At 34.9% G+C, this 13255-nt stretch overlaps 2 protein-coding genes across 2 annotated transcripts; both read left to right on the forward strand.

Annotated features, from left to right (window-relative positions):
• The first annotated feature begins 628 nt into the window (after window positions 1-628).
• Window positions 629-8583, forward strand: LOC121313989 (uridine phosphorylase 1-like). Its single transcript, XM_041246756.1, has 6 exons — window positions 629-705; window positions 2324-2384; window positions 6632-6749; window positions 6865-7023; window positions 7996-8110; window positions 8579-8583. The coding sequence occupies exons 2-6, from the start codon at window positions 2335-2337 to the stop codon at window positions 8581-8583; spliced, it is 447 nt and encodes a 148-aa protein (XP_041102690.1). The 5' UTR covers window positions 629-705; window positions 2324-2334.
• Window positions 8584-9674: 1091 nt separating this feature from the next.
• Window positions 9675-12944, forward strand: LOC121313990 (uridine phosphorylase 1-like). The gene is made up of 4 exons (XM_041246758.1): window positions 9675-9711; window positions 10029-10238; window positions 10774-10920; window positions 12497-12944. The coding sequence occupies exons 1-4, from the start codon at window positions 9675-9677 to the stop codon at window positions 12631-12633; spliced, it is 531 nt and encodes a 176-aa protein (XP_041102692.1). The 3' UTR covers window positions 12634-12944.
• Window positions 12945-13255: the final 311 nt, after the last annotated feature.

Raw genomic sequence — 13255 nt, forward strand, 5'->3', positions numbered from 1 at the left:
TTTAAGAAGTAACACAGTTCAAAGTCCCTTTACTGTACATTTCAAAAATATAATATGTTTTTTGTCTTACAACAATTTCGTTTTTGTACACCTGTTCACATCTTGAGTGAGCTGTACCTGCTGGTATCCAGTAGGGCACGCCGGTAAATATGTCTTTCATTTCCCAACTATTGGTCACCAGTTCAGCAGCCTTTTTGGACATTTCAACAGATCATGGTTTTGCAGTTTTGTTAAGATATACAGTTAAATGAGCCGTTGAATTTACTTTTATGTTAAAAAAAAAAAAAAAAAAAAAAAAAAAAAAAAAAAAACAGACATGATGATAATACACGTGTGGGTGTTTTCTATTCCTATTGTTTTATTATTATTATTATTATTATTTTTACACCATGCGCGTGCACGTGTGGTGCTACAGCTCAGTTGGATGTGTGCACGAGCCTCATGTGATGTGATTTCCATACCAAGATTTCCATACCAAGATGAATCTGCAGTTATTACAATCGAAAGAAAACTAATTTGGTACGTGATTAACATGACGCACAGTGCACAGCAATTAGCTGTGAGAACCAATAGCATTGAAGCACGGTGCTGTAGTAGCCTAGTGCTTTACTGTAAAAGGAACATCCCGGAAAGGATGCAGTGTTACTGTACATTCACACTACACAGAGAAACCTAATTAAGTTTCGTTTTGACAAAAGATTACAGGTAAGAAAATACTATTTAGAAATTGTATTTGTGTGTGTGTGTGTGTGTGTGTGTGTGTGTGTGTGTGTGTGTGCTTTCAGTGTTTATGGTTTTCTTCTAGCAAATGTAGTGTGTACACTTTCTTTTACCAGATGAAAAAGTGACCTGGGATCATTCAGAACAAAATTATTTTTGTACCACTTAATATTTTGTTTCCGCATTTGTATTACTGTATATATTATATTAAAACGTTAATAGCAGACATTTATAAAATCAAAATATTGTAGGAAGGTGACAATTACCAATTTTACTTCAGTCTTTAATGATCCAATTCTACTTTTTTTACCCATAGGAAGAAAAATAAAATCGTTATGTGATAAATAATTCATCTATTGAGAATACATTACTAACATTTTCAATTCAATTTTCATGATCAATTCATGAAATTGTATAATCGCATTGGGATAATGGTTGTTTTTATAATGTGAATGCTTTTATTAATTAGAAAATAACTTAAAAATGGATTATGCAAAACCATTTACACATTGATTACATTGTGTAGAATGGCCCAAGTGGGGCATTTGCTCTTCAGTTTTTACGTAAGACTGGTAGGCTTCAGTATTTAAGATAATATAGGTTTCAACAGATGTTCACGGTTGTCAGATTTTTGACAGAAAAGTAGCGACCCGTTCTTCGAAACAAGCCCAAACGCCCCAAAAAAGCGCAACCCAGGTTAGTGGGTGTGTTAAGTAAGTAAGCCGCTCAGAGTGAGAACGCTCAGAAAGCACACTGAGCAAATTTAAATGACTTACTTAACGCGCTGCTCCACGAGAGCGCTGAGCGACATTTTAAAATGGAGAGTAATAATTATTTGCTTGTTTGTGTTTCTGAGGTGATGGTAGATGAAATGGCCCTGTGTCAAGTTACTGTCCCTTGCAGTACCTCACTGAGTTCGGCGCTGTTTGGACTGAAGCTCAAATCTGGCTGTTTAATACCGACAATACCGACATTAATCATTTAAATTATGAATAATATTAATACTACAAGCCTAATAATAACACATTAATAACCGTAAAACAGCTCTATATTTTTTTATAAATTAAATTAAATGATACAAATTCGAAAACAACAATTTTTTACCATCTTATTTAGCCAATTAACACATAACTTTAAAGTCGAAACCATCGTTCTTGATAAACGTATTTGTCAATCCTGCCGGTCATCTCTACTTGAGCAGGTTTTTTTTTTTTATTATTACTAAGCCGCTCTGAGCCGCTGACTTACTAACGTACCCAATATGAGTATGGGCGTTTATTCAAATTCCAACCCGCGACTCAAAGAAAAATATATACTATATATATATATATATATATATATATACACACACACACACACACACACACACTTTAGGATCCCCTGTTGTTGATTCATACTAATTTGATCCCCTTCTTTTAATTCATTATACAAAGTTCCATTCATTTGCATTGATAACATATTGTATTATTAACAATATACTATACATGTTTCTAATTACTGTATTCAAATTATTTGTTGACTTGCTTTTATTACAATATTTTGTTACTGTATCCATCTTATGTCTAAGATATTTAGTTCACTTGGTACTTTTTTATTTTCTCAGAATATTATAAAATGGCACCTGGCCTCAACAATAAAGTGGAAAAGGATGGGGTGAGCGCTAAGTAAGTCTTATTTTTAATAAGAAACTTTCATTTTGCTAGTTATTGGAATCTCAGTTATTACATCAGTTGTTTTAATAAACACCACACAAAGGACATATGTTTATATTAAACTTAATAAAAGTTGCTATTGTTAATGAAGCATTATTATTTTTTTTTTTTTTTGGTAATACATCTGTTTCCAGCTTGAGAAAGCCAGTGTAAACTATCAACATGTAACTTTTGCATACCTATTGACTAGTTTACAGTGCATGCATTACTTTATATATTTAATGAGGATACAGGTCAGTCAACACAAAGACTACACACTGTAAAATATCTGTATGGACCATATATACAGTGGTTTTTATGTTACACTGATGAAATGTTGCGCTCTTTAGTGGACATTTGCCTCTTTCAGAATGCTGTGACACTACCTATTTTGAAGTTTTTAAATAATGTGTGCAAAATGCTGTGTGTTTTTCTCCAGCCAGATGTTTATCACTTGGTTTTGTTAGCTGCTGTTGTATATTTGGTCTATTCATTTAGTGTGTGTCTTGCACAGGTCTGTTGAGAATTGTAGTTTCAAAACACATCATTTTCAACACCCATAATGAGGGCTACACCACTTTATACTGAAAAAAAAACATTGACCAGGGTGTTTATTTACAAGCTCCTGTATGGAAGACTTCTACTGTTGACATGCTAGTGATCCAGCTGCATTGTGGGTAATGACAGGGTTCTTGGCCGTCTCTGTACTTAGTCCTCTAATCATGTACCTGCCACACAGGTCAGGCGGCTGAAGAGTGCACCTGACGAAACTAATTTCACTTGACTTTGCCTATTCATTTTGTCACTTTTAGTACAATAAACAGTTCAATAATAAAGGACTTTATTCAGCTGCGGTTTTTAAAGAAAGATAAAATCTAAAGGGCAACAGAAGCAAAAGATCAATAACTTCATTTTAAAAGAGTCCTGAATGCATGTCATACTAAACAATTTTCATAAATCCACATTCTGATAGATCAAAGATAAATATTTGTTGATGAGTTAATCTGTATATTCAATACTAACTCAAAATAGCATTGCTGTGTTAAAGAATATGCCGACTTTAATCACATTTATTGTACAGTTCCTTGTTTTACAACTTTAGCAACAGGCTTTAATTGGTGACTAACATCCAATACTTACTGTGACGTTCTGGGGCCTTGTGGGAACCAAAAATGGTTCCAGAAAATGGCAATAACTTTTGTTAAGGTATTGTCTCCATAAAAGTGGCCACTTTTTGGTTATTACTGGGAAACAAAGGAATCTGTTTAACTGTCTTACTGAGAAATCCCCTGAGAAACAGGGACCTGTTTTACATAAGAAGAACATAAGAATATAAGAAAGTTTACAAACAAGAGGAGGCCATTTGGCCTATCTTGCTTGTTTGGTTGTTAGTAGCGTATTGATCCCAGAATCTCATCAAGCAGCTTCTTAAAGGATCCCAGGGTGTCAGCTTCAATAAAATTACTGGGGAGTTGATTCCACACCCTCACAATTCTCTGTGTAAAAAATTGCCTCCTATTTTCTGTTCTGAATACCCCTTTGTCTAATCTCCATTTGTGACCCCTGGTTCTTGTTTCTTTTTTCAGGTCGAAAAAGTCCCTTGGGTAGACATTATCAATACTTTTTTAACATTTTGAATGCTTGAATCAGGTCGCAGCATAGTCTTCTTTGTTCAAGACTGAATAGACTCAATTCTTTTAGCCTGTCTGCATATGACATGCCTTTTAAACCTGGAATAATTCTGGTCGCTTTTCATTGTACTCTTTCTAGAGCAGCAATATCCTTTTTGTAGCGAGGTGACCAGAACTGAACTCAATATTCTAGATGAGGTCTTACTAATGCATTGTACAGTTTTAACATTACTTCCCTTGATTTAAATTCAACACTTTTCACAATGTATCTGAGCATCTTGTTGGCCTTTTTTATAGCTTCCCCACATTGTCTTGATGAAGACATTTCTGAGTCAACATAAACTCCTAGGTCTTCTTCAATTTCAGTATCTCCCATATGGTATTTATAATGCACATATTTATTGCTTGAATGCAGTACCTTACACTTTTCTCTATTAAATGTCATTTGCCATGTGTCTGCCCAGTTCGGAATCTTGTCTAGATCATTTTAAATGACCTTTACTTCTGCAACAGTGTTTGCCACTCCTCCTATTTTTGTGTCATCTGCATTTTACAAGTTTGCTTACTATACCAGAATCTAAATCATTAATGTAGATTAGGAATAGCAGGGGACCTCATACTGATCCCTATGGTACTCCACTGGTTATCTTGTTCCATTCTGAGATTTCTCCTCTAACCTGTACTTTCTGTTTTCTACAGGTTAACCACTCCCTAATCCATGTACATCCATTTCCTTGAATCCCTACTGCGTTCAGTTTGAGAATTAATCTTTTGTGCGGGAGGCTTTGTCAAAAGCTTTCTGGAAATCTAAATAAACCATGTCATATGCTTTGCAATTATCCATTATCAATGTTGCATCCTCAAAAAAATCAAGCAGGTTAGTTAGACACGATCTCCCTTTCCTAAAACCATGTTGACTGTCTCCCAGGATACTGTTACCATACAGGTAATTTTCCAGTTTGGATCTCATTATAGTTTTCATAAGTTTGCATATAGGCTTATTGGTCTGTAGTTACCTGGTTCGGTTTTGTCTCCCTTTTTGTGGATCAGTATTATATTTGCAATTTTACAGTCTGTCGGTACAACCCGTGTCAAGAGACTGTTGCATGACCTTGGTTCATGGTTTGTAAACTTCTTTCATTTCTTTTCACCAAGTTCTTCTAAAGTTAGACGCTAGAAGACTGATAAATTAAGATTTAGCAGAAGTCTAGAAGCTCTTCTATTGCTACTGTTCTGCCAGCTGGTATGATTCTAGGTGATCCGAATGATAATTACCATGGTAACTGTATCTTTGTCAACTCTCCGGTTTGAGGTAAAGGTAGACCCTAGAAAACCTCTTCACAATAGCAGAACATTTAACAGCCCTTTTATTTAATTAATGAATGAATGAATGAATTAATTAATTACTTAATTAAATTTGTTTATTTGTGAAAATCTCTGGAAAGCCGTAAGGTGTTTAGGAGCAGCATTCTAAATATTTAGCAGGTGCTTTTAAAGTTATTGATACCTAGAATTGTGTGAAACGGAGAAAAGGATGCTGACTAGTTAGACGCTACTAACTGCTAAGAAGCGCTTTGTGAAACAGGTCCCAGAGTCATGTGTTAGAGCCTTGTTTATGATTGATTTTTCAAGGAACATAAGGCAAGATTTGTTAACCAAAATTGATTGTAAATAACAGATAATCTCAGGCCAAAGGTTTACAAAGCAAGATAAGATATGAATCAGTGACTGCTCATTGCCTGCTGTATTATTGTCTTTTGCACCATTCTTATCAAGATAAACATTTTTAGGTTCATGTTCAAACGTTTACTGTTGAATGTGCACTATCAGGTTACCCAATGATGGGTTTTGTGTTTTGTTACTTGTATTACTTTAATTTGGAATTAATATAATTCCCAGAAAGAAAAAAGAATATTACAGCCAATTAGTAAAATAAATGTTTCAGATAACCTCTAACTCAAACGGTGGAATCTCAGTGGCAAATCCTAACTGCTAATTTCCTTTATTCTCCCAGCCCCCTGTTTACTATAATATCAGCTTCCAACTTCATACAGTAGCAGTAGTGTCCAAATCTCGTGTTTTGGCAGCATGATAAATCAGGCTCTTGCTTTTCCTTGTCTACTCTGTTATTTTTAAATCAATAATGTTCAGCCTGTTTACCACTATTAATATTTTCATTCCTCCACCTTAACATTTACAAAGACATTGCCTTATCAGATGTGTCATTTGTTGCTCCCCAATCTTTACTAGCTGGGCCATAATCCAGGAAATTGTATCATCCTGCTGGTATGGGATGCAGCGTCATCACTGAAAATTGTTTTAGTATAGAGTATGCCACTGGGAGTTGATATTTTTGTAAATACTCACATGTACCATCTTAATTGTTATCACGCCAGACCATTATAAGTGTGTTATTATTTTTTTTATATAAATGTAGTCATCGTCAATTTTGTTTACCCCAGTTTTTGTCCCCAATTTTGTATGCCCAATTATTATCTGTATCCTCAGCTCACCGCTCGCAACCCTCCCACCGACTCGGGAAAGTGTGTTATTTAAGAGAGAATTGCAATAACTTTTCGTTTTATGCAGGGAAACTTCCATCCACATTTCAAATCCCCACTTGAATTCAATGAAAGAAGATATATTGTACCATTTTGACCTTGGGACCGGCAGCCATGATTTACCAGCAATGTTTGGAGATGTCAGAGTAAGAAACCTATCATTTTTAATGATAAATATTACAAAAAATGTTTATCACCCTTTTTTACAATTAAGCAATGTGGCTCACATGTACTGTCTGTCGCATCTTGTCTTTTCATTAGTTTGTGTGTGTTGGGGGGAGCCCCTGGAGAATGAAAGCTTTTATCCAGTACATTGCTGGAGAGCTGGGACTGGGAGACCCCAATGCAGATTATCCTAACATCTGTGCAGGAACTGACCGCTACAGCATGTACAAAGCAGGGCCTGTGTTATCAGTCAGTGTAAGTATCGCACATGTATCACCCACAACTATGACTGGACAGATTGAACTCCATGTGTTTTGACAACGTAAACAAAAGGGGATGTAGCACCCATACTCAGTTTGGTTTCTGTGTACCTTCTTGTGACCATGTCTTTGAAAATCAAGCTCCATGTATTTGCTTGGATTATAATGGTTTCTGCTTGCACCTAAATGCCCTGTTTACCTCAGACTGTAAAAATCTGCTACAGAGAGTTAAATGTGTAAAATATTAATCTGCTTCAGCTTCTATATTGCTTTTCAGGGAGTTTCAATCAATTATTAACAAGAAAAAAAGTAGCAAAAACACAGATGTAAACGTCCATGAAAACCTGGGGTAATGTAGTGCTTGTTTTACACGACGATGGAAACGCAGCTGAGCTTTCTTGTGTTTCTTGTGTTTTCAAGTATCTGACTGACAGTGGTTGTTCTATGAAAAGTTGATCCATTTACTAAAATAAAAATAATAATAAAAATGCTTTTAAAAAGACCAAATTCCCCCTAGGCTTATTTTCTTTTTAGATTCTATTGATTTAGAAGTATTACTATGCAGGACAGCCGCTATACGATGATTACCTTTATTAAAAATGTGGACAGATTAATCTATCGATTAATTAACTAATGCCCATAAATTAACCGATTAAAAATTTTAATCCTAATATGTGCTTGGAAATAATGGTCTGGGATTGGTTAAAACCTCATTATAAGAGCAAAATGAGATTTAACTATTGCCCTCACATCCTTACACCACCGGGCAATAGTCTGTCATGTGATTGGTTAACTTCACTGTAAGTCCAGGCCCTTTTCAAAGGAACGCTCTCCACCACTCATAAACAACAAGATAAAATGGTTGAATGAAAAAACTTCTGAACGGCGATTCAGTGATAGACAATTAATTACAAAACATACTACAAAAGAAAGAAAACAACTTACTGTTAAAATGTTTTTATTTCAGCATGGTATGGGCATTCCTTCGATTGCAATAATGTTACATGAGCTCATTAAGCTACTGTATCATGCTAAGTGTACCAACGTCACATTCTTACGCACTGGGACATCAGGTGGAGTAGGTAGGTACTTTTACATTTCGTTTTCTTAGCAGTGTCTTTTAATGTAGTTTTAATGCATATTGTTTGATTTTGAACAGAAACTTCAGAAATGGACACGACTGTTTGGAATGGATTTTAAATATAAATATGTTTTAATGTTAATGGGGGGGGGGTGGTATCCAAAGTTAGAATTCCAAAATCATTAAGATTACTTTCCTTCAGTTTTTAAAATGAGAGGAAGTGCCGGTAGACTTTGTTTCCAAACTGTTTTGCATTCAGGTGACCAAAAATGAAAGATTAAGGAAATACGAAATAATTTGTGCTCACCTTTTCTGTAAACTGGTCCAGCTCTTAGGTATCCCACTGCATAATTACTTTTATTAATTTATTCTTATAAAGTAAGGCTCTGCAATGATTAGAAGGCACTATTACCTTTTTGCAATTGCTGTAAAAAAATGCTAAGTGTCATTGCTGTTCTTCTTTCTTCAGGGTAATCCTTATCTTGCCAAAAATGTTTCACATAAACAGCAAAGTTAGAATAAAGGGCAGTATCAAATCAGTGATATGAAAAAGAGGCCGCGGTATATGTAGATGTTACATCTATATATTGTTAATAAGGTTGTCTGTAGTCAACAAAATGGTACCATTTACAATATATATATATATATATATATATATATATATATATATATATATATATATATATATACCTTTCAATTGGGCATTACGCATTATTTCACATTTCCTATATTACTAAGCAGTACATAATACACTTTTCTATTAGGATATAAAAATACATTTGATACACAAGTAAAGGTTACTTCTGTGTTGCAATACAGAGCATTCAGAAAACCTCATGGCTAACTAGCATCATCATAAATGTACACAAACTCAGGGGCGTCACTTCACAAAAAGCTGGGGGGGGCAAAGAATGCATTTAGGGGCCCCTCTCCATAATAATAAAACTCTGCAACAAAGTTTTTGTTTTTGTTTTTTTAAACTGTGGCATTGCATAAATAAGCAGGGGGTAGCATCTAGGCTTCATTTTTGCAAAGATATCAACCAGGACATCAAAATCTTTTTCTTTTTACCAATGAATTTTAAGTTGCCATTACAAGCAGATCACTCAGACAAGGGTTGGTTATGGAAGTTAATAAATAGATTTTTATATACAAAACTTAAAACAGAAAACAGACATTCATTGTTGCAGTGGTTACTGGAAGAGTGATGACTACCTTGATGATTTTTAGTAATATATAAGTATAAACAGGGCTTAAATTCTCATGGAATATTTCCCAGAACCCAACCCAAGCACTTGAACAGAATTATTGGTAAAACATACTTTGCTTTTGTAACACAACAGCTGTTATAGTTATTTTTGAATTTCAATAAATGCAAGTTATCGCGATAACTTGGGAGAGGCCGTTGCTATTACTTTTTTAGGCTGAACAATTTTAAAACATAGTACTTAGTATCATTACAGCTTTTGGCAAGAAAAAAAGATTAAAAAAGAAAAAGATAACATTGTTTCATTCAACAATGTTACATTGCCAGGCTAGTCGCTGCACTTTGGATGTCCCGAAGCATGAAACTGCCATTTGGGGCCACCCCTGGCCAACTTGGTAGGGGCAGCTGTTCCTGTGCCCACCCCCCCAAAATGACGCCAATGCACAACTGCTTTTATCAAACATTCTACAACTCTAACTTATTTCAGCAATATAGCTGCTTTAGATTTACAAATACTGTATGTGCTTACTTAGATATTATTAGTGAACATGGACTTGCTAATTGGATTGGATATTGACTATATTATTGCCATTTAAAACAGCTCTTAATTGAACTTTGCCTGCCGTTTTCTTGTGCAGTCTCTTATGCATCATGATTTTTTGGAACTTTCTTTCTATAACTAGTTTTGTTTTTTCTTTTGCTTCATTTTTAGGACTTGAGCCAGGTACAGTGGTCATCACAAAGCAATCTGTAGATGCCCTGTTTAAGCCACAGTTTGAGCTGGTAATTCTGGGAAAGACTGTAGTCCGCAGTACAGACTTGGATGAAGAACTCGCACAACAGTTATTACAGTGCAGTCAGGAAATAGATGAATTCAAAACTGTTATTGGAAACACCATGTGTACCACAGATTTCTATGAAGGTAATTTCATTAGATTTTTTCAGTTTATTTTGTCATTCTCCATGGTAAGTCAAGTATTTTTCCTTTGAAAGTAAATAAAACCATAAATAAATAATACATTTATAAATATACATCAGTATACATGTATGCTTGCACATAACCAGATTGATCCACACTTTACTAAGTATTTTGTTAGACCTTCTGATGAGTGCTGTCACATTGATTCCACTAGCTGAGTGAGAAATCTGGGTGAATCTCATCTTATATCATCTGCAACATATCCTACTGCTGATCTGAGTTTCCTGGCTTTGCCTTGGCAACCTGAGATTTTAAGCACTGCCAGAAGTTTTCTATCTGATTAGCTTTTTTGTTCAGAGGATTTAGCAAAAATTAAATATCTGTAACATTATTTAATTTTTAATATGGTGTTCTAATTGATAAAACATTTATTAAGCCTGTCATATATTTCCAGACACCTTTATATAGTGACATGGAGGCCTCAGAGCACGGTGCAGTATTGTTTTGTTTAATATTTGTCTGTGTTTCAAATTCACAGGTCAAGCTCGTCTGGATGGTGCTTTCTGCTCATACACCGAAAAGGAAAAGCTTAGTTACTTGAAGGACGCCTATGAAGCAGGCGTCAGGAATATTGAGATGGAGTCCTCTGTGTTTGCAGCAATGTGTAAACTAAGTGGTATTCGAGGTACTGATCTTAGTAAGCAAGTGTAATCATTTGAAGACAATATTGGAGGTTATTCATCCAAACTGAGAAATCAAACTGAGGGATTTGATTGACACATTTTTTTTCTGCTGACTGAAATATAGTTTCCTAAATTTTCATGCTTCTTATAAAATATTAGAAGCACAATTGAAAACAAACCCTTACTCAGGGCCAGCGTCAGGGTGCGCGCGAGGGATGCGACTGTACCTGGGCCCAGCCTCTGCTGGGGCCTATACCAAAGATATTCTGTAATATTTTGCCCATACCAATCTGGTTTTTTTTTCCGAAGTCCATTATCGAAAAACAAAAACAAAAAACTGTTCTCCTGGTGGTTCAAAAATAAACCTTGGCAAAGTTGTACTGTCAGTCAAAACACACATTAGCAAATCAGAGCTACGTAGGCGGGACTCAGCGTGAAACTTTATAATAGGTCAGTGTCAATTAAAAAACAACAGACTTCAATTTACAGGGGAGGGGGGGGTTGCATTTCTTTCACAGCTGCTGTTTATAAAGATTATAACAAACAGTTTACTAACAAGGTGTGTGATCACAAATACTTCTGAAAAAAATAAACACATAGGCCTATCAGTCAACTTTAATTCTCTGTGCAAATTCCTACATCACACTCCATTTTCCAAAATAGACTTGCCTAAAAATAAATACATTTAAAAAAAGCACCTGATGGAAGTAAGCTAATTTTTCCACAGTTGTGTTAATAAGTACATAACGTACGGTATATTGAATATGCCATTAAAACACAGGTCGGGTTGTTCAAAGTGAAAAGAGCAGAAAAGACAACTAGAAATTTCCCAAAAAGAAGCAGAAAATGTTAACCTGCCAACCTCCTCCTCGCACCAAAAATAAACAACAGTTGAGCCAGAGGAAAAATGTGAATTTGACTCATCGGACTTTGGAAATGTACAACAACAGCAAATACTGAATCATGTATTGTAAACCTGGTACTCAGTCAGTCACCTTAATGTGATTTTTATGATCCAGCTACATGGCCTGACTTTTGAACCAAAGAGCTAAGAGTTGAAATCATGAAACATAAACCTGTGTAGCTAAAGAAACTGATGTTGAATTTCCCCAAAATCACTCATTATTTGTACTTATTTTTGGAACAAAACTTCAATTAGATTTATTTTAGGTTGAGTTATTTATTTATTTATTTATTTGGGGGGGGGGGGGGGGGGGGCCCCCCCCCCAGATGAAGTGTGAGTGTCAATTTAAATACTCGTAACGCGTTCACAAGTACTATGTAAAAATTTACTTATGATATAATATATATATAAATATTATAATATATTATATATATATAGATATATATATATATATATATATAGTTTGAACACTACAATAAAAACATAGAACAATAATCGAACATCTCCTTCCTGCGACTGCATTGTTTTATAGTGATACAATTGTTTTATTCCTCTTATGTTTTATACTGTTATTAGATGTATATTGTAGTTTAATATTATTAGTTGTAATTAAACTTGTTTTATCGATTTGCTGCTTAACATCTTTATTCCCATTTTGTTTTTATTTCTCTCAGCTGCTGTAGTGTGTGTGACCCTGCTAAACCGTCTTGAAGGGGATCAAATTTCCAGCTCTCACGATGTGCTTGTCAATTACCAGCAACGCCCACAGAAGCTAGTGGGGTTCTTCATTAAGAAACAACTACAAGTCTAGGTGCTCAACTGATGACAGAAATACAGTCTGAATTTCACTTAGAGTTATCTTAAATATTGTTCCGATATTTTTTTAATAACAATTGTCTTTCTGGTGCATACTACTTATTACAGTCAGCACTCGGATATCTCTTACCCAGATACACGTCAGTCATGTTTTATGGCGCTTGTATTAAGAATAAAATCAATCCCCGTTATATATGTAACACATTAATGCACTTACCCGTCACACATGACTTCCAAATCCATCGGCAGTTTTCTGATACAAAACCCATCTCTTCAATGTTACAATTTATTTGAATATCGATCACAGCCCGTGGTTTTTGTTTTGTTTTTTGACTCACGTGCCAAGTCAGTCAGTTTTTATTGTGCAGTTACACAGCGCTTCCTCCAATTTCACATGACAAAAATGCAGCAAAAACAAAGCAAATGAGACAAGCTACAGTAATGTAACAGTTAATCATTAAACAGTTTTAGATATTGTGATTTTTTTTTTTTTAATCTGTGATCTTTAGTTGTTTTTGTACATTTTCATTTGCAGGTGAACTGTGACATTAGGGCCTTATCAAGCACTATATTCTGTAATTTTGAATACTGATTTTGGATACTGTTTTAATTCTGGA

The sequence above is a fragment of the Polyodon spathula genome, chromosome 4 (assembly GCF_017654505.1).
Source record: "Polyodon spathula isolate WHYD16114869_AA chromosome 4, ASM1765450v1, whole genome shotgun sequence".
Taxonomy (NCBI): Eukaryota; Metazoa; Chordata; class Actinopteri; order Acipenseriformes; family Polyodontidae; genus Polyodon; species Polyodon spathula.